We start from the raw sequence: 21,084 nt of genomic DNA on the forward strand, positions 1-21,084 counted from the left end.
AACTCGCTTTTGTGAACTCGGCGCGCAGGTCTACAGTTTAACAAGGTTTTTCAAGAGGGTCTCAATCGCATGTCAAGTCACAATGTCAAGAGAGACGCTTTCTGTTTTTCAACGCAGAGAGTTTCTCGATTGAAAAGTTGACATATGAAATTCATTTAAAAATTTAAAACAATTCATTAAATGGTGATTTGAATTTAAAATGAACCGTCGATCGTGAAAATCTACAACAAAAATCATTAAATACTTAAATTTAGAAACACTTCTGCTTTCAAATAAGAATGAATTTTATCAATTCTCAAATTGTCTCTCAAATTCTCAATATGATTTTATTGACCTTAATATGAGAGAAGTTAAATACAAGTTTAAATTTCCACCTTGAACTTTAGAAGTAATTTGAAATAAATCTAAATTAATATATCAAAATTTTAATCGGCCCGTTTATAACAGGATTGTAATTAAATAAATTGTTTTAACAGATATGCTGTAATTAAAACGACCCTTGAAATTCATTTCATAATAATTTGTTGCTTTCAAATTCGTTTACTCCAAAACTTGGCCCTTCATTCGCACTCAAATATTCTTTTCCTTTAAATTTACTCTGAAGGTCATTTTTTGCTCACCCATATGATGGCATGATATGGATAAGGATTAAACTTTTGAGGGATAATCTGCGGCTCAACCATATAATCAACACTGGGTTGGAAAAGGGACCATGTGTGTCAATAAATATAACAAAACTGATTGACAGCACATCCGTTTTCTTTAATTCTCGATCTCCGGCGACAAATAACCCTTTTCAAAATTTTCTCTTGGTATTTATTTTTGAATTTGACGCTTTTTTTATGTATTTCAGTGCGCGTCGGTTGGGAATTTGGCACCGGGAAATAATTATTGCGATCAAAAGAAGCGGATCGGCGGCTTTTTAGTGCAGCGACATGTGATCGCAATAAAATGATATAACAATGCAGGGGAGAGGGTGCAGCTCGCTCTGCTCTGCGTCTCATTAAAGACCACCCAGCTCCATTGTTGCTGCAGCGCAGATTGATAAGCGTGAGTGCCCCGTGACAAATGAGACCTTTGAACCGAGCAGACAACACGCTAATCAAAGTAATCCTGTCACCGTGCGCTTCGCAAGAGCTAATTAATTGCAGACAAGCCAAAACGGAAATCATTGAAAAGATCAAAATATTCATGAAATTGTAGAAGATAAAGTAAATTGTTATATAATTGGCGAAAGTGTTATTTTTTAAATTAATTATTAAAGCAAACCATGATCGCAAAAATAAATTTAATTTAATCATATCAAGAGATGAAAAAAATTATTATTCATTGTTCTCGGTGAAGACTGAATTTAAAAGCGAAAAAGGAGGAAATAATGATAAATAATTAAAAAAAAAATTTAATTGTATTTTTGTAATTAAACTTAACAAACAACAGACGTAATTAAAAAAACTGCCAAATTTATGACTCATTTATGACCCAAGTGCAATATGTATTCTGTTTATTAAAAAGCAACATTTTGTTTTAATTTTTTAATGAAACGATTTTTGAAGTAATTTTGACATTTCCAACACAAATTTCAACATGAAATTTCAATCCCTTAAGTGCACGTCGCTCAACTCTAATGAAAATATCAACTCAGGGGTGGTCTGGCTGCAGCCGGTCCGTGTTTTGCAGCTCTCGGTGGGCGACGCGAACTCTCATTAAAAGATGCAGCTTCAATTTGGATCGGCGCCGCCGCGACCCCCGCGTGCTTTTCGCTGCAAACACACGCGGCACGCTCGCTTGCCTCGCCAAAACACGAATCTCTCCAGCGCAGAATATTTATTGCTCTCTCTCTTTCTCGGAGAGGGGCGCATTTTTATTATTCGCCGCGATGCACGCGCGCTTAATGAGCAGCTCGCTTTATTATTCATTATTATTGCCATTACACACGTGCGCGCGTGTCAACCTTTGACAAGCAAAACTTGCATTAAAAACGGATTTGCACCAAAATGCCAAATGTATTTGCCAAAACTCCGCACAATGGGTAAAGAGCAATTCATTATAATGTACTCAGTTCGAAATTTTTGAGAAAAGTACGGGAAAATTTAAATTATTTTAACAGGAATGAAATTCAAAACGATATTTAAAAAAGAAATGTTTGGCTTAATTCTGTTATATTGTTTGCCATTAATAAACGTAAATTAATTAAAAATTGTACAAATAAACGTAAATTAATTAAAAAAAAATATTGGTAAATATTTTCAGTAAAATAACGTTGTCTAAAAAATTCATTTATAAATCTAAATTTTGTCCCATTTTAAATAGTACCCCAAATTTATGCTTATCTTTTAAGTCCTCTTTGAATAAACAGCAATTCAAAAGGATAAAATATATTTTCAAGGAAAAAGTTTGTTGAACGTGTTGAATGAAGATTGTGTGTGCGACGCTGCTGTTTTTCCCCTCCGATTATAACTTATCGCGTGAGACCCAAGCCTCGAATAATAATAATGATTGAAAACTGCTCAAATCCAGCACGAGTTTTTCAGTTGGACTTTGCGGAAATCGGTGAAACGGCTATAATGAGTTGAGAGATTAAACAATTATCTGCAACTGCAGTTTCCGGCGCTCATTCCAGCTTTTCTTTGACGATAAAAATGAAGAAAGTTGTGGCTTTTAACTCTCTTATCTTGGGTTTAATTTTAGAATTAATAGGCTGAATTGTTGATTAGTTTAAATCTGCAAAAGTTGCTTCTCAATGAAGACGTTTCATAAAATTAGATTCAATAATAAAAATAGAAAATATAACTGAAGTAAATAAATTTATTTAAGCTTTTTTGTTGAATTGAATAAATTTTGGTTTATAATTATTTAGTGATATTTAAAAAACAGTTGATTGTGGATAAAACATTTACTTTCAGAGAAGTTTTTGTTTCTTGATTTTCAACGTAATTAATAAATCTCTTCGCATATGAAGGGTTGTTTTGAGGTGGCTGGACATAAATAGAATGGTGGCGGCGCCGACCAATTAAGATTGACACACATGACCTGCGTGTCACCGTCGTACGCGGCTTTCGGATCAAAATTCATCGCGAAACCGCGTTTTTGCGGCAGATAATCCGTCTGCGTTTTGCAATCGTAGGTGAATCCGCTGGTCACGTCAACGACGATCGAGTCTGTCATCGTCCAGAACCGATTTACGTACGAGTTTGCAGTAATTTTTGAAACTTCAAAGAGAAATTAGAACATAAGAAAATTTGATATTGGGAAAAACGTACGGCCCGACGCCTGAATGCATTTTGCGGCTGCGTAAAAGTTGGCCGACTTTATCAATCGCATTCCTCGCTCGCAACAATACTTGGATGCTTCGAGGTAATTGTGGGTCTGCGTCGCAAAGGTGAATTATTTTTTATTTTATTTTGGTCAGGTTTACGTATCCGCCGTTGAATTTCATGATGTACACTTTCGAATTGCTGCACTTGCAAGCCCACGCGCCGTTGATGTAGTTGGCGCACGTCGAAGCGTCTAAACGATCAAAATTATTATAATATAAATTGATTCGCTACGTTTTGAATTACGTACTCAGATTCAACGAGTCTAGACTTTTCTTTGCAGCTACCTACAATAAAAAAACATTCAAATCGGTCGATTTCATGACCGAATTGCATGCGGGCTTTTTAAATTATTTAGATCCACTCTAGGATCCTATTTTTATAATAATTGGTACGTTAATTGATTTTAGTGTGTATGCAAATGACAAATAGTTTTAAATATTCTCAAATTTGCCTATTTTACAGGGGCTAAAATTTTGTAATTAAGGTTATTTTGAAAATCGAAAATATCTCGGCTCCTGTTGAAGATATAACTCATGTGTTCCTCTACCAAAGTTGTCAGGAATTAGACGCCCTACAAATTTGCAACAGTGACCAAAGTCGTAGGTCAAGGTTCAAGGTCGCCTTTTGGAACCTGAATATTAAATTAATCTTCCAAAGTACCTGCGAATTATTTGTTTTTTAATTTGAAAATAGCCAAAGGTTGTCTGATTTAGTTGTACATTTCATTTTTTTCATTTACTAAATTACACTAAATGTTAAAAAATTGTGAGAGTTAATTGTTTTTTTTATTAAAGATTCTCAATGTCAAAGGGAAAAAACGTGGTTTTCCAAGCCCCTTTTAACTGGAAATTAACTTGGAACCGCAAAAAACTTTTACTTTTGTTAGATTTACAACCAATTCCCGGTTTACTGATGTTCTCTTTAAATTTCTGTGCCACACGTTTTGAAAAAAATCTAAAATGTCACAGGTCACATTGGTCAATGACCTTTTGTGACTTTAAAAATGAAAACAAATATGTTATCAAAATAATATTTTATAATGTTGTGTAGAACTAAATTAGGCAACTTTTGGCTATTTTCAAATTTCAAAAAATTGCTTTCCAGGTACTTTGGCAGATTAATTAAATATTCAGGTAACAAAAGGTGACCTTGAACCTTGACCTACGACTTCGGTCACTGAAGGAAAGTTGTAGGGCATCTAATTCCTGACAACTTTGGTGATCACGACTTTTGCGCTATCTTTAACAGGAGCTGAGATGTTTTTGATTTATAAACTTTGAGCTCCTGTAAAATAGGCAATTTTGAAATTTTTTCAAAATCCTTCCAAACTAGAAGCAGCCGTCCTGCCAATTATTATCAAAATCGGTTGAACCCTGGCCAAGAGTGGGTCTCAAAAAGTAAAATAAAAAGTGACTTATACGTCAATGGTGCAGTTAGAATAAGAAGAATTTGCACATCCGAGCGACTTAGAAACCAGTTCATCACTCTAGAAAATTAAAAAAAAAAAAGGAAAATAATAACAAATTTCAAATAAATAATTGGTCACGTCTGCCGCCTGTTTGTCCAGGTCCTTGATAATTTGGTCAAAAACCTCCGGCGACTTGTCTCTGGCGCACTTGGTCAGTTGGTACGCCTTGTCGCAGTCGTCCATTCCATCTTTCAAAATTTTAAATTAAATTTGTTTTGCAATTAAATTTAAAATTCACAAGTCTTATTGTTGCACTCGTCCACGATGGCCATGTTTTTCATCAGCGCGTCCACGTTCAGATTCATACTCTCGAGCATCGCAAAAACTTCGCTCGCCACAAAATTCCCGCCGACCAGCTTTTTCCCACTTTAAATTAAGCACAAGAATTTTGTTTAAAAGATTTACCAGGCCGACAGCGTCTCCAACACAATGCAAAAAACACTAAAACAAATTATTTAAATTTATTTTGTTTCGATAAAGATGACGACCTTTATCCGTGCATCAAAATTTGTCATATTTCGCAGCAAGTCAATTTCGGCTAAATTAATTTATTTTATTCGAATTCTCCATAATTTAATTAAAGAAGTTGATACCAGTGGTGACGTCGTAAATGATTGCACATTCGTCAACCAACGCTTGCTTTGCACTCTTCGACTGAGGGTTGTTTAATTTCTATCGCAAAAATTAAAAATTCAGTTGAATTTCATTCGTCTCTCATCTTTTGAACCTCGCAAATGTATCTGAATTTCTTCTGTCCGTCGTAATCGGCGAGCTGAACTTGTCGCTTTTCTCGCCAAATGTGGACGGCCACGTGATTCTCTTTTCCTCCGGCGTTGTCCGGCTGTCCCGGCAGCCACTTTTCCTCGCCCCGGAACAACCGTTTGGCCGAACAAAATCCGAAAACCGACTCGCAGCCCTCGTCCGATCCCGAGGTCCAGAAGGTCAAATTTTGAGCCTCTGATTAATTATGTAAAAATTAAAGTTCGTTAAATCGCTTTATTCTCTCTCTTGCCGTTGCCCATTTCGGAAAGTTTGCCGATGCTGGCCAAGGCGTCGTACTTGCGTTGCGCGTCCAAGCTAAGCAGGGACATGCCCAGGGCACAACACGCCTTCGTCGCTTCTAAATACTTTACAAAGAGCGCATTTGTAATTTCAGTCAATTAAGTCCAGATATTTATTTACAGTCCTGGAGTCGTTACTGTAGCTGAAGAGGTAGTTGCGCAGTCTGTAGGTGAACAATTTGCCATACAAGCGAGCGTCTGAAATTAAAATTTTTAACACGCAACCCCAAAATTTATGTATGTTTGAAATTCAGCTTTCAAGATGATTGTCATTTACCAAAATTATTTAATGATAAGCCAAGTTTTAACGAGTTCATACGTTTTATAGTCTTTACTGATATTTTCATTGTAAATTTTATTAAGGTTGCTCAAAAAACCCAACTTAACAAGCTTTTCAAATAACTTGACGGGTCAAGATGGCCTGGCCCAAGTTAAAGCCTTTTGAATCCCCCCAATTGTTGTGCACAAAATCAAGTTATAGAATGGGGGGATTTTGGCTACGTAAAAAAATATATTATTAAAAGCCAATTTTTATTAAAAAAAAAAAAAAATATGCAAAAATTTGAGGGCTAAAATTAAAGTTTTCTGACTTACTTTTTAGAACCATTGATTTTCCTATAGGCGAAGGAGTAAAAAGAAGTTGCTGCATTTTTAAGGAAATTACATAGAAAAGCTTAAATTAGTGGGATTTAAAGTATTGCATTTTTACATCCTTCTGGCAAGTGATGTTTGGGCAAACAGGACTTGCGCACTTGGGACCTTTCGTCGGCGGACTCTGATTTAAATAATTTCAAATTTAAAAAAAAATCAATCAATATTTTCAACCTGGCAAGCAAAAATGGTTCTGTCCGAGCACCGCCTTTCGCTGATTGAAACGGAGCCGCTCGTTTTGTTGATTTGCATCTGGACGCAGTTTTTGTCCTTGCTGAGGTTGACCAGGGGCAGGACGTCCTTCCAGGGCGAGGAACCGTTCCCTGAGCACCACCCAAAGACGCCGCTCGCCAAGTCCTTTGCGCCGCCCGTCCAGTAATTCATGTTGAACTTCCAGCCCTTGGCTTTTATATAATTTAATTTTGATTTCTACAATCAGAGGTTTTGGCAAAACCTTGATTTTTCAAGCACTCGAGCTTCTCTTTGCTCTCGATGGCAAACGGCTGCATTTTCAGGCCGAAACACTTGTTTGAGTTTTCATGCCAAGTGCCCTGAAATTAATATATGCAATAAGGAATTATTTGTGTAAGGAATTTATGGTGAAACCAGTGATTTTCCTAATAAAAATGTTTGGCCACACGTGTCCAGCCAGAATCCGTGCAAATCCGGATCTATGTATATCGAAAGCAAATTACACAATCAAAAAATATTTAAATTCAATGTGAAAATTCGTAAACCAGCAAGCTCGCCATTGGTCGCAAAAAGGGACCGCTGTTTTCAAAATAGGTAAATAAAGAGTTGAGGTCATGTTTTTTTTTCATACGTTCACAGCGGCGTTTTCCTTCGTCGAGCATTTTCCGACCAGGGCTGGCTACGTCAACAAAAGTACAAAACGAATATTGGAAAAATGAATTCAGGAAGTAAAATTAGAGCGCGTGTGGCGTACGTTGATGGTCGTTGAAGTTGTTGTAGTAGGCGGAGTTGTTGTGGTGGTTGAAACTTTTGTGGTAGTTGCAATAGTTGTAGAGGTTATTGAAGTTGTAACCGTGTTACGTGGAGTTGTTGTAGTTGCTGAAACTGATGCAGTGGTTGAAACAGTTGACGTGGTTGAAATTTTTGTGTTGGTCGGAACATTTGTAGTGGTTAAAATTGTTGTAGTTGTTGAAGTTGAGAGCGAAATTTGTGATTGCGTTGTCTCTGGTGAGGTCCAAGTTGCCGAATTGGAAAGAATAGTCGTGAGATCAGAGCTGGTTTTTGCTTTTTCACTGCTTGAGGAATCTGAGGCTGAAGTGCTAGAAATACTGGTTTCTGCATCTACGAGTGTAATTGTTGTGGATGGAGTGGTTGTTTCCAAAGAAGAAGACGAACTTTGCACATCCGAGGCGGTTGAAATTGATTCGGAGGTTTTTTCTTGGACAAACTGCATATTTAATATAATTCATGAGAATTTGTAAATTTTCCAAATGATTTCGAATTACTTGCACTGTGGACTGATCGCTCAAATTAGGGCTGGCAAAAGTTGACGGAGGCAAATCACTCGATTCGCCATCACTGTTGTCTACAATTGTAAACTGAGTGGTGCTCAAAAGTTGTTCAGATAATGAAAATTCTGAAGGTCTTGCGCTTCTCAGTTTAGTAGTAAAGTTTACATCGGTTTTCTAGATGGGATTTTAAACAATTTCGTTTCTAAAAAAAAGCAATAAATTTATTTTTAAGGCAAAGAATACCAGCACGGATTGTGAGCGACGATTAGTAGAATGGCCATTATTGAGACACTTTTGTCCGCCGCAACACTTGATTATCGTCCCGCGTTTGTTCGCACCTCTTGATGCTTCTAAAATTTGAAGATAAAAGTTGAAAGTCTAATTAATATTATAAAAATTGAATGCAATTGGAATGATTTAAAGAATTGAAAGTGTCATTAGGCTAAATTAAAAGAGGAACAAGTAAATTCTGATGACCCTGATGCTAAAAATAATAATAAAAGCTGAAGGAATAAAAGACGAGCAAAAAATTAAAAATCGGCATTGGAAGTATCAAATGCAAGTCTTTTTTTAATAATATAAATGTTTAAAATTTGCAATTTTACAAATGTTTATTGCAATGGAATAAAGATCTGTAATTTTTCTTTTCTTAAATCAGATTAAAATGCAATCAATTTTGAATTTTCCATCGATGCGTTTATCTCGCTATGGGCAGTGATTGCCTCTGTTGACATATCAACATCATTTGCAACTAAAGTTTTTCTTATAACCTTTGTGTCCTTTGTTACGAGCATCAACTCCCTAGAAAATTTAATTTTTTTGGTGATTTTATGAATTTATAAAAGTTAATTTTCTCACTTTAGAATTGGCCTGGCTCGACGATTGAAGCAAGACTATGAGTAAAATTAAACGCAGAAAAACGTCAAACCAGAGAGGCATGTCAATTATAAACTGCTCGCTGCAGGTTTGGTCATTTTTACTATCACGGTCCGACTGTTTGGCACAACAGGAAAAACAATGCCAGACTCTGACGACAATTTATGCAGACACGTCCTGTGCATGCCGTTGAAATTCCCGAATAAAATTGGAAAATAACATGACCAATAAACAAAGTTTTGGTCAGACTAGAAATTTTTAATTTACTTTAGAAATTAAAAATGGTAATTTTAGTTAATGTGAAGGGAGAGGCTTTTGCAACAAATTGGCCCGATTAACTTTGATTCATGCAATTTTTCTCTACATTAAATTTTGTAGATTTCAGTACCACGGCAAGAAGTACAAAGAAAAATTTAATTAATTGGATTTCTAAATTTTTATTGTTTCTAAAATAATTTTCATTCTCAAAGTTGGTCTTACCAAAATTAATAAAAGTTTCACCAAATCACGTTCAAGTCAACCCAATTAATTAAAATGGAAAAATAAAGGCAATAGGCCAATCGATTTTGATAACTTTTATGGAAAAAGGGTTCACAAGTTTTTAATTTCAATGCACAATATTATCATAAAGTCCTTGTTAACCAAAAAATAATATAAAAATAATTTAATTTATAATATGAATTAAAAAGTCGTTTGAGTCTTTTTTTAAAATTAATTTAATAATTCCAGTACAAATTGGAACAAAATTTGAAAAAAAAAATAACTTTTTATGTATCTAAAATAAAAAATGTTGTTTGGATTAAATTTTAAAAGGCCACGATTCCTTTTTGCTATTCACGCGTAAATCTGTCTGGCGCCAGACTTAATCCGAAGCTTGCTTTGGGGGCGCTTTCGGAAAATTCAAATCGAAGCATATATTTTTTCCCACACTCGTCTGTGAGGAAAGTTTGTCGCGCTTCTTGTGCAGCCTTAATCCCATTGTGATGACGAGAGATCGCTATCATTGCATTACACAGGGTGTCATCATCAGATTACCTGGACCCTGATTTATTTGTCGGCGCACAAAGGGCGGCTCCTGTGACGAGACGCCGCTTTTTTTGTGCAGTAAAATCTATTTTGTCCCTGCGCGCGCGTTTGTTATGCAACAACCAACGACGGGATTAAGCGCGTGACGCAAACACACGAATAAATAGTAAAATGTATAAATGCTTCAAATAGAAAAAAAAATAAGAGAGCAATCATCAGATTGCATAGCTCAAATGGATTCTCCTATAATTGTCACAAGAAAACCAAAAATTGAGCAATTTTTAAACTATTATCTAAGATCTCTAAATAAAATTCGTAATAATTTTTATTTTATGAAAATAATCACTGTATTCAAGTTTTTAGAAATTTAATTCTCCAATTAATATTGAAATTCGATTTTTTTTTTAATTTTTTTTTTAATGGAGATGCAGATGTCGGCAGATCAAAGAGGCCAATTTTTTATCTGCAAATAACAAAAGGCGGAGAAAAAAGTGCGCCGCCCTATCTTTTTAACTGATTTTGTTAAAGAGATGCTCTTGCTGGAAGGAGCAAAAGGTGCCTTGATATAATGTAAGTGATACACTTGCGAGAACATGGAAAACGTCTTGCTTATCAAAAGGTGAAATCTTTTTTTGAAATCTATTCTCGCGCGACGGTGAAAAAGAAAACGTGCAGTTGACAAAAATGCGAGTTCGATCAAGGATATTACAATCGAAACAAGAAGGTATAATAAAAAGTTAAAAAGAAATCTTGAAGCCGTTTGAATGAAAATTTAAAAAAATTCAAATAAATCTATGTGACGATAAATTGTGTGATAAATTTAAATTAATAATAATTAGTAAAAAATCTGGAAAAACATTCCAATTCCAATGTTCATTTTACATGAGGAAAGTGGAAAAGAAGAATTAATTTATTCAAAATTAATTATTATGCAAATTAAACCTCCCTTGGTCGACTCGCCATTTATCATTGAATTGCTAATTGGAAGCTGAATATATTCAAATGTCATTTTTGAATGAGCACAATTGGCGTTCTGCGTGCATGAAAAAATTTGCATCGAGCGTGCAAATTGGCCGCTCTGGTGAATTATTGCGCAGACCGTTTCCGATTTGCCGTTGGTCGCCGCGCTCACTAATTACCATATTAACAAAAATACATCGACTGCAGTCGGCGCAAATAATAATAATACAAAAATATTAATAACACAAAAGCGACCTTTGGCGACAGGGCGTGAACTGCGCACTCGCGGCGGGAGGTCCTTCGCGCCCCATTCAAATTATTACTTTCGTCCGCGCGCGCATTGTCAACTCATTTTTCAATAATGTGTTGCGACTGCACAGCTCTCTTGTCACATAAAAGCGTCCCTAGTTTGAGCTTCCAATTCGGTCTCCGGCTTTTTTTGCTATAAAATAAAAATCACATTCAATAGGAAACAGTTCAAGCCTCTGGCCATAACGAAACAACAAATTTTCAATTAAAGAATAACAGGATTTTTTTTATACAAAATAAAGTTTATAAATTGTATCAATTTTTATTTTGAGCGAAATTTCAATTAAAACATTTTCCATTTTCCTTAATTAAATTGCTTTAAGTCCATTGAATTGAAGAAATATAATTAATTTATTCAAAAAAATCGTAATTTTCTTCTTCTTTGTCCTATATAAAATTAAAAAAATGAGCAATATTTAAAAAAGATTAATTTTAATCAATTATATTTCAATTTAAAATTTATCTATCTATTAAATTTTTTACTGAATCTGTAAAATTAAATTTAACGATAACAGTAATTATTTAAAAATTAAATTTTTAATTTGACGTCAATTTATTATTGATCGCGTCAACACAAGCAAACAAATAATTTAAACAGGGTTAATATTGAAGGCATATAATTGCTGGCTGGATTGCAATGATTAGACGGGCTGTCGGAGATTGACGAGTGGGGGGTGGGGGGGGGTGTGCGTTACTTATACGCGGGGGTGCCAAGGGCCGCCGATTGATTGACCGTCAAAGCAAGGAAAATATAAGCGGCCGGAAGTGGAACATAAAAAGCTCTCGCATTACAAAGGTGCAGGAGTTTGGGCAGGCAGTGCATCTGTTTGTACGAATTAATAGATCGCGTGCCCGCCTCGAGTTTAATTCTGTGACGTGAGAACAATGCATGAGAGTGCAATTAATATTGAGAGCAGAGGGCATGAGCCGTTGTGCCGCTGGACGAGCGCTCAGGGGTCGACGGCGTCCGAGAAATAATGCGCGGAAATAATCGCTAATTACAGACTTCCCTGTTCGAATAATTATCCTCTAGGCTCCTCTCCCCGCAACGAATGGCAAAATCCATCGTTAAAAAGTTAAAAATAACCTTAATTTCAGAAAGTCAAATTTAAATAAACTGATATGGTGCTTTTATAAGATTGCATGGAACAAGTTGTTCGGTTTTTATCTCTTTCTCTCTTTTAATTGATCAAATTTGTATTATATGGATAGTGGTATTTGAGAAGAGAATGCTTTTGTTGAGATACACATTAAATATTATTATTGTAACTAAAGAGATCTTCTTCAAATACCAAATAATTTTGACATATTTAAGGCAAATAGATTTTTTTTCTTTAAAATATCTGCTTTTCAAAAACCAATAATAATTGTGCAATATTGATTTTAGTTAATGTCATCTTAAATTGATTTATTTTTTAATTTTTGCAACAGTCACACTTAAAAAAATAGAAATATTTTCAATATTTTATTAATTTTTTTAATAGTTATAATATGGTTTCAATTCAACATGGTTCAATATGGTTTTAATTCAATCTCAAATTTATAAGACCCAGAAATTATCAATGCATCAATTTCTCATAAAGTAGTGCAAAGTTTAGTGGGTTTCAATTGAATCATATCTGATCTAATAAAAACTAGCCAAAAATTAACGGCTATCATTCAAAACAGCATGAAAAGAAAATTAAATTGTCTCCTACCTTGATTTTGTAGCTCCAAGTTGAAGTCCTCGCAACAGATTGCAAAGTTTTTGGTCTCATTTCGTCGATAGTTAAAAATATTTTTCGTCCAGGTGAACAAATGGCAGCTCCAATATGAACTCTTGAATATGCAGACACTGATTTGAAGTGAGCAGATCAGATTTAGAAGCAAAGTTTCTTGATTCTGCTCGACCACACAAGAACATCCAGCCGAAGTTAAGGAAAATCATATGTTCCGAGGTTGCAAACTTGTGAGTTGTTGTGATGATCAGTGGCGCCACCGTCGCAAATTCTCGCATGTTCCTTTGTCCTTTGCACTGTTGTTTGTTTACTCTGGTGATCAGTCAGTCAAATGTGTGGTTCCGACTGTCGATAAAAGTGTTCCCATCGATTCGTACAAATATTTTCTTCCATCTGCGGTCTTTACATGTGCAAACTTCAAGCAACAAATCGAGCGTTTTAATTCTTCTTCATCACGTTGTTAATTGGTGGTAAGTCGTCTCATTTCATTCATTTAATATTTTACATAAACTGATGTGCGGTAGAAGAATTTAATTAAAAAGAGGAATAATTACAAAAGCCTCATTTTAATTTAAATATTAAAAATTTTCAAATATCAACCACTTGCTATTAGTTCCAAAAATTACATGTATAATTAAAAGAATCATAATTGCAATAAAATGGAACATTGATTTCCGAGCTCAAAATTTACAATTTCATTATGGAGGACGTTTATCTTATGAATATTTTCTTCTCCTCCAGTTATTAATTGATTAATAATTTACCCATAAACATTAATACTTTAAAGTTTTATCTTTTTTTTTACAAACATAGAAGAAAATTAAAGATCAGGAAATAGTTTGGAGGTCAGAGAGCCGAGCACTCGATAACTGCTGGATAAATAAATTTTGATAATATAACTTTCCTATTCTTTTGGTTTGGTGTAATTTTTTCTTTCGACTGGTCTTTGTACATTTTATTTATAATCATTAATTGAAACAGAAAGTGAGCCAGGAATTGCGTTAAAAATATTTTATGCATACAATTTTTTAAAAATAACAAAAAATAAAGTATCCGGTTGTGTGGCTGTTGATTTATCCCGCACGAATTTATGCTTTATTTTTGGATATTAAAAAGCTGACGAGCATATTTTTGTATTGGCGCGAGTGCAACAGGGTGATTATTAGGGCGCAGCAGGAGGTCCCTTTGGAGGGTCCTCGGCGGGCCATATGGGCGCGCGCGAGTCAAAACTGCAGTGCGAGTCAAGTGACAACAAAAAATCATTCCCGGTGCGTGTGAAAAGAATAATATTATTTGGTGCAAATGCATAATGCACCCTTTTTTGTCCGCGACGTGCAGTTCTCATCTGAAAAAGAATCAAGTAAAGAGGGTGCATTTAGATGATTCAATTACGAAGCGAAAATTCAGCTAAAAAATAACGCGGCGTTTTTTGTTCGTCGTGTAAAAAGAGAAAAAGGGTGACTCGACATCCGTCTTTCTCAGGCAGATTATTTGATGTTAATCGCAGCGAAATTCACACCCGCGATCAAACACCACAGCATAGAGAGATCGTTTTTCTAATCGACGGATTATACTTTCAGATGTGTGAATTAATGCAACATGGGGTGACAGGTTGCTCGTTTAGCGAGGGTTGCTTGTGTGAAATTGTTTGTTTACCCAATCAGATTTTGAAATATAAAAAAGGGAATCAATTGAAGAAAGAAGAAAGACATGCTGAATTAAATTGAAAGATTTTAAATGGCAAATTTAGCATGTTTTCCTTCTGATGAAATTAAAATTAAATTTCCCTTAACTCTGAAATAATTGAAAAATTAAAAAAGTTTAATGTTATATTCAAGTAGAAAAATGAAAAATATATAAACAAATGAACAATTATTTTGTTTTTAAAATTAAATTATATTCATAAAAAATTTTCTGATAACCTCTGAAAAATTCAAAAGTCTAGAGAAATAATATGAAAATTTTATCAAATTTATCGTTTTTTATAAAAAAAAAAAAAAAAAAAAAAATGGAAAATAAATAAGGTATTAAGAATAAATTTTATCATCAAATATACATATATTTTCCATTTAATGAGATAAAAGATTTTTTTTAAATAGCATAAAATTTTGAACGCTATTTAATGCAACGACGAGTGAAGAATAATTTTTAGCCTTCCCGAGGGTTGGCACAAAATTCAAGGTGCGCGCGGAATGGAAAAAAAACGAAATCCTTCCTTTTATTATATACGCGACACATTATAAAATTTAAAGAAGCTGTAAAGAGTGCAAAGCCCCATCACAACAACAATTACTGCCGGCGCAGTGTGTTCAGCAAAAGCCTGGCAACCCCCGAGCCGCCCCCTTTGTTGTGTAGTCATTTTTTATAAATTACCCCTCGGAATGAATGAGCGCGCGAGTTGCAGCGCAGGGGTAGCACAAAGGGGTCGAACAGGGGTGAAAATAGTTTCCAACGACGACGAGCTAGTGACGGGGTGACGATCATCGAGACAGGGGTTGATGCAACACCCTTTTGTCCCGGAAGTGGCCAAGAAAATATACAGTTCACAAGATGAGCCTCGCGTCTATCCTAATTTTTGTGCGATCTTGATATAAAAAAAGAATATGAATATTTCCAGAAAAGTAAACGAATAATAATTTTTATAATGAAAATGGCCTTCAAAGGATTTTTCGTTGAAATTAATTTAAAGTCTGATCAGTGAAAATTGGAAAAGTTGTTTGTTTTATTAGTATAAAATGCGGTGTATAAAATCTACTAGCCTAAATTTAGGTTACAAAGACACAATTGGAAAAGTTAAACTGAGTTTTATGAGGCAACTTCTGTCAGAATTAATGAAAAAAACTATGGCAGTCAAAATACATTTTGGCACTACATCAGTCTGTATATAGAGTATGAAATGATTACTATTAGGAATAGCATTAATTAAATTGCTATAGTTAATTCATTCTTTTTCGCTTCGCATGCAAAAAATCTGAAAGCCTTTTTACAATACCAAGGCTTCAGACGAATATGGATCGTTGCTTTTCCTCCTTTATATCATTAGGTCTCTTTCCTTCTTTCCAAAGAAGCAGACATAAACGATTGTCGCAGTCAGGCCGCGCAGAACACAAATGATGAATATGAATATGCCAATGAGGAACACCACATTTGGTGGCAAATCAAAGCACAGTCCGATGATTATGATTGCCTCGAAAACCAACGAGATGCAAAGAGTCATCAACAGCATTTTGGTCGTCAGCCTGTTTTAATTTAAAAATAATTAGCATTTTAAAAAATAATTTATATTTTTAATATACCAAGTTTTTGAAATCGCCTCTTCCTTGCCGGAGTCGCCATCGAAGCTTTTCATTTCCTCTCTCATTTTAGAGATATTTCTTCTCGTGGTGAAAATGAAATAAAAGTTCGTCGCATTCAGGATCAGAACCGGAACTACGAATGTTAAAAAACCCGCCAAAGCTAAAATCGCGAAAAATTCAAATATTTTTAAAAAGAGGTTAAAAATTCAATGCCTACTGGTATTGGGACTAGTCTTTTCTGATGGATCTTTTTCTTGTTGAAACATGAAAGCAGTTGATGTGTAGACCAGAACCAAAGGCAGCAGAATTGCGTAAAGGCAGTACATTGCGAATCTGCACTTGGTCGAGCCTCTGGGCACGTTGCTCGGGTTATTTTCAACGTTTCTGAAAAAAAAACGTAAAATTGAAAAATGACACAATGTTACAGAAATAAATTATTCATACCGGAAATTGTAGAAAACGTCAAAGCATAGGATGTTCAACCAAAAGTGGGAGCTCAGATAAAAGGAACCTGTTTGAAAATAACTACTGTTTATTTATTGATATAATAAAATGGAAAAAAAATGATTTATAAAAATGGCAATTTCAAAAGACCGACTCCATGCGATTTTCATTGACCCTCTTTACTCTGCACTGCAAGAGCGAGCAAATACAATTTGAGTTGCTCTTGTGAAAATTCCCAATTTCAAGAAAACAAACCGGCTAAATTATGATAAAACCGATAAAACAGTTTGGTTAAAAAACTTCAGCTTTCAGTCGTTGATGGCGCTGCGATCGCTGGTTGATCCATACATGAGTTGTGTAGAAAACTTGGCAAAATCAGCAATCGCAGCGCCACCAGTGACCAACAACTGAAACTTTTTAACCAAACTGACAAAAAATATAATATAAAAATATTTATTTTTCACTCTCAAATTAATTAACAATAACGGTTGTGATTTGGGATTTTCAAATCCTTTTTGCATAAGTCATATAAATTGCAATTTCAAGATCTTTTAGAATTAAGAGAACAATAAAAACCACTGGAGTCGGTCTTTAAACAAGTTGTAAAGGACGAAATATTTAAAATCATCCATAATTACCTAACAGAGCAATGCTAACGTAGATGGTTGAGATGAAGAGTGTAAAGCCCAACATCCCCATGGAGTTGTCGAGGAGATGGCGCAGAAACGCCAAAATGAGGTTGATGAAGAGGAAGCCGACGAACATGGTCACCGACTGGCCGATGACGATTTTCGCAGTCATGGTGGCGCGGTTCTTGGCCGACTTCAAGATGATGACGATCGCCGTGATCGACATGACCATGGCGACGGTCACAATTCCCATTGGCACGTAGAAGATCAAGAACAAAGGGTCCTGCAAGTCCTTCACGATCGCGCCCTCTAAGGTGCTGTTCTTCTGATCCATTCCGGCGGTGCCGTTTTGCTCCATTCTCGTCCAGTCAAAGTATGAGACTTTCAAAATTTGTTATTCTCCCCAGCTAGAAGCAAAACCAACTTGTTTTTGAGATAATATCTTTATCGTTAAATGGTAATTGAGTTCTATTTACTGCCAGCAAATACATACTCACGGTTTTGTGCGGTCTCTCGCAAGTTCAAACTTGAAACGCTGGAATGATTTAAAGAGTCCGAAATTAAGTTGGAAGCGCTTGTTTGGATATATTTTTTGAAACTTTATGGCCTATGGGTGCGTCCCTTTAACAAAAAAAATAGACGCTATCTACGAACCCTCCCTCCCTCTCCCTCGGCGACCACGGAAACTACTTTAAGTGGCGCGAACGCAAGGGCGCGGTTTTCTCTACGTCCTACCCCGTATCATGGGCCTCGGCCGCCACGTGACGACGAACGCGGCTCATGAAATTTCAATATGTGAAAATTAATAATATTCTTTAGAAAAAATTTAATTCTATTATTAAGTTATTGCTAATGAGAATTAGCAAAATAAGTCGCTGTTTGATTTTTTAGAAATTGTCCGCCGATGTAAAAACTTGAAGCTTTTCAAATACTTGCACCGACCACACCGAAAAACAATCCAACGTCAAAATATTTTTCGGCTTCGTAAAATAGATAACATAAATTACCGGCGGCACTCAAACGACGACGAGTTCTCTCTTGCGACGGGGTTGATGCAACACCCTTTTAGTCTCGGCAGCCAAGAAATTACTACAAGTATAGCCTCTCCTGTCCTATTTTGTACTTGTTATAATGCAAAAAAGAATAAAAATTACAAAAATTGTAATTCAGAAAATTTACAAAAAAAAAATAATAATAATTTTTTAAATGATATTTGTTTGCAGAGGATTTTTCGTTAATTGATAAAAAAGTCTGACAAGATAAATTGATTATAATTTGTATTTTTATTAGTATAAAAATGCCGTGTACAAAATTTTAATTTAAATTAACTGATTTTTTTAGGAAGCATTTGCTCCATAAGAGTTAATAAAATATGGCAGTCAAAATGACATTATATGGCACTAAATCAGTCAGTATAGAATATAGAATAAATAAAATTATTACTTTTAGGAATACCCGTTAAATTGCTGCATTTCATTCTGTTTTTCTTGGCATGCATTGAATTTTGCAAATTCAAAACTGTTGTTATATCATTAGGTCTCTTTCCTTCTTTCCAAAGAAGCAGACATAAACGACTGTCGCAGTCAGGCCGCGCATGACGCAAATGATGCCAATGAGGAACACCACATTTGGTGGCAAATCAAAGCACAGTCCGATGATGATGATTGCCTCGAAAACCAACGAGATGCAAAGAGTCATCAACAGCATTTTGGTCGTCAGCCTGTTTTAATTTAAAAATAATTAGCATTTTAAAAAATAATTTATATTTTTAATATACCAAGTCTTTGAAATCGCCTCTTCCTTGCCGGAGTCGCCATCGAAGCTTTTCATTTCCTCTCTCATTTTAGAGATATTTCTTCTCGTGGTGAAAATGAAATAAAAGTTCGTCGCATTCAGGATCAGAACCGGAACTACGAATGTTAAAAAACCCGCCAAAGCTAAAATCGCGAAAAATTCAAATATTTTTAAAAAGAGGTTAAAAATTCAATGCCTACTGGTATTGGGACTAGTCTTTTCTGATGGATCTTTTTCTTGTTGAAACATGAAAGCAGTTGATGTGTAGACCAGAACCAAAGGCAGCAGAATTGCGTAAAGGCAGTACATTGCGAATCTGCACTTGGTCGAGCCTCTGGGCACGTTGCTCGGGTTATTTTCAACGTTTCTGCAGAAAAATACATGAAATTTAAAAATGGTGCAAATGTAAGGAATAAATTCATACCGGAAATTGTAGAAAACGTCAAAGCATAGGATGTTCAACCAAAAGTGGGAGCTCAGATAAAGAGCACCTGTTAGAAAATAATAACTTCTGTTTAATTATTGATATAATAAAATGAAAAAAAGAAAAATTATTTAAATAAAAATGGCAATAGAATTGCACTTTTAAAAGACCGTGTAATTTTCATTGACTCTCTTTACTCCGAAAGAGCGCTACAATTTGAGATAGTCTTGTGAAAATTCCGAATCGATGCTTCCCAATTTCAAGAAAACTAACCGGCTGAATTTTGATAAAAGAACATTTTTTTTGTTAAAAACCTTCAGCGGTTAGTCGTTGGTGGCGCTACGATCGCTGGTTTTTCCAGACACGCCCCACGGCGGTGTGCAGTAAACTTGGCAAAATCAGCGATCGCAGCGCCTCCAGTGACCTAAAGCTAAAGTTTTTTTAACTAAACTTGCAAAAAATATATATATTTTCACACGAATTTCTCGACTGAGCAATTGTGAGGTTGTGATTTGGAATTTTCAAGTTGTGTTTGCATAAGTCATATTATACTCACAATTTCACGCTCTTTTAGAATAAATTTATTTAAGAGAGCAATAAAAACCACTGGATTGCTGGAGTACGTCGGTCTTTAAACAAGTTGTAAAGGACGAAATATTTAAAATCATCCATAATTACCTAACAGAGGAATGCCAATGCAGACGGTTGAGATGAAAATTATAAATCCCGCTATCAGCCCCACGGAGTTGTAGATGAGTTCGCGCAGAATCGCCAAAATGAGGTTGATGACAAGGAAGCCGACGAACATGGTCACCGACTGGCCGATGACGATTTTCGCAGTCATGGTGGCGCGGTTCTTGGCCGACTTCAAGATGATGACGATCGCCGTGATCGACATGACCATGGCGACGGTCACAATTCCCATTGGCACGTAGAAGATCGAGACCAAAGCGTCCTGCAAGTCCTTCACGATCGCGTCCACCAAGGTGCTGTTCTTCGGATCCATTCCGGCGGCGCCGTTTTGCTCCATTCTCTTGTCGGCCAAAGTATGAGACTTTCAAAATTTGTTATTCTCCCCAGCTAGAAGCAAAACCAACTTGTTTTTGAGATAATATCTTTATCGTTAAATGGTAATTGAGTTCTATTTACTGCCAGCAAATACATACTCACGGTTTTGTGCAGTTCAAACTTGAAACGCTGGAATGATTTAAAGAGTCCGAAATTAAGTTCGAAGCGCTTGTTTGGATATATTTTTTGAAACTTTATGGGTGCGTCCCTTTAACAATAAAAATAGACGCTATCTACGAACCCTCCCTCCCTCTCACTCGGCGTCCTCGGAAACTACTTTAAGTGGCGCGAACACAAGGGCGCGGTTTCTCTACGTCCTACCCCGTATCATGGGCCTCGGCCGCCACGTGACGACGAACGCGGCTCATGAAATTTCAATAGCGGGTCATGTGAAAATTAATAAAATTTTATCATAGAAAAATATAATTCTTATATTAAAGTAGATGAAAACACCTAGCAAATATTTTTCAAATCCTTCAAATCTACATTTAATACAAAAAAAACCTACTTAATTTGTGTTAAATATGATAAAAAAACAACTAATTTTCTAATTTTTAAC

At 35.5% G+C, this 21,084-nt stretch overlaps 2 protein-coding genes across 9 annotated transcripts; both read right to left on the reverse strand.

Annotated features, from left to right (window-relative positions):
• Positions 1 to 2,891: 2,891 nt before the first annotated feature.
• On the reverse strand, positions 2,892 to 8,963 carry LOC132195705 (uncharacterized). 2 transcript variants are annotated; one of them, XM_059617871.1, is made up of 25 exons: positions 8,840 to 8,963; positions 8,752 to 8,782; positions 8,225 to 8,331; positions 7,976 to 8,155; positions 7,444 to 7,917; positions 7,321 to 7,368; positions 7,235 to 7,268; positions 7,104 to 7,168; positions 6,952 to 7,048; positions 6,672 to 6,901; positions 6,556 to 6,621; positions 6,441 to 6,489; positions 5,968 to 6,044; positions 5,798 to 5,912; positions 5,513 to 5,742; positions 5,379 to 5,457; positions 5,274 to 5,323; positions 5,191 to 5,226; positions 5,024 to 5,141; positions 4,864 to 4,973; positions 4,738 to 4,803; positions 3,565 to 3,601; positions 3,416 to 3,507; positions 3,261 to 3,366; positions 2,892 to 3,209 (listed from the first exon to the last, which is right to left on the reverse strand). In XM_059617871.1, the coding sequence occupies exons 1-25, from the start codon at positions 8,918 to 8,920 to the stop codon at positions 2,935 to 2,937; spliced, it is 2,853 nt and encodes a 950-aa protein (XP_059473854.1). In that variant the 5' UTR covers positions 8,921 to 8,963; the 3' UTR covers positions 2,892 to 2,934. The 2 variants fall into 2 exon arrangements, with proteins under 2 accessions (XP_059473854.1, XP_059473855.1); XM_059617872.1 differs by lacking the exons at positions 7,104 to 7,168; positions 7,235 to 7,268; positions 7,321 to 7,368.
• Positions 8,964 to 15,595: 6,632 nt separating this feature from the next.
• LOC132195645 (probable G-protein coupled receptor Mth-like 1) lies at positions 15,596 to 20,818 on the reverse strand. Of its 7 annotated transcripts, none has more exons than XM_059617782.1 (6): positions 20,628 to 20,818; positions 17,249 to 17,646; positions 16,611 to 16,677; positions 16,384 to 16,550; positions 16,167 to 16,326; positions 15,596 to 16,109 (listed from the first exon to the last, which is right to left on the reverse strand). In XM_059617782.1, exons 2-6 carry the CDS (start codon positions 17,595 to 17,597, stop codon positions 15,902 to 15,904), a joined length of 951 nt encoding a protein of 316 aa, XP_059473765.1. In that variant the 5' UTR covers positions 17,598 to 17,646; positions 20,628 to 20,818; the 3' UTR covers positions 15,596 to 15,901. The 7 variants fall into 7 exon arrangements, with proteins under 7 accessions (XP_059473765.1, XP_059473762.1, XP_059473764.1 ...); XM_059617779.1 differs by having other exon boundaries at positions 20,624 to 20,807; XM_059617781.1 differs by lacking the exon at positions 20,628 to 20,818 and adding an exon at positions 17,737 to 17,863.
• Positions 20,819 to 21,084: the final 266 nt, after the last annotated feature.

This window comes from Neocloeon triangulifer, unplaced genomic scaffold (genome assembly GCF_031216515.1).
Source record: "Neocloeon triangulifer isolate White Clay Creek 2 clone unplaced genomic scaffold, ASM3121651v1 ptg000010l, whole genome shotgun sequence".
Lineage (NCBI taxonomy): Eukaryota > Metazoa > Arthropoda > Insecta > Ephemeroptera > Baetidae > Neocloeon > Neocloeon triangulifer.

Coding starts and splice junctions, on each gene's coding strand:
- LOC132195705 (XM_059617871.1), bottom strand. CDS start 8,920: ATGCCTCTCTGGTTTGACGTTTTTCTGCGTTTAATTTTACTCATAGTC. Junction 5,142..5,190: donor TTGGAGACGCTGTCGGCCTG/GTAAATCTTTTA, acceptor AGTGGGAAAAAG/CTGGTCGGCGGGAATTTTGT. Junction 4,804..4,863: donor TGGACAAACAGGCGGCAGAC/GTGACCAATTAT, acceptor TTAATTTTCTAG/AGTGATGAACTGGTTTCTAA.
- LOC132195645 (XM_059617782.1), bottom strand. CDS start 17,597: ATGGAGCAAAACGGCACCGCCGGAATGGATCAGAAGAACAGCACCTTA. Junction 16,678..17,248: donor CGTTAGCATTGCTCTGTTAG/GTAATTATGGAT, acceptor ATTTTCAAACAG/GTTCCTTTTATCTGAGCTCC. Junction 16,327..16,383: donor AAAGACTAGTCCCAATACCA/GTAGGCATTGAA, acceptor TCGCGATTTTAG/CTTTGGCGGGTTTTTTAACA.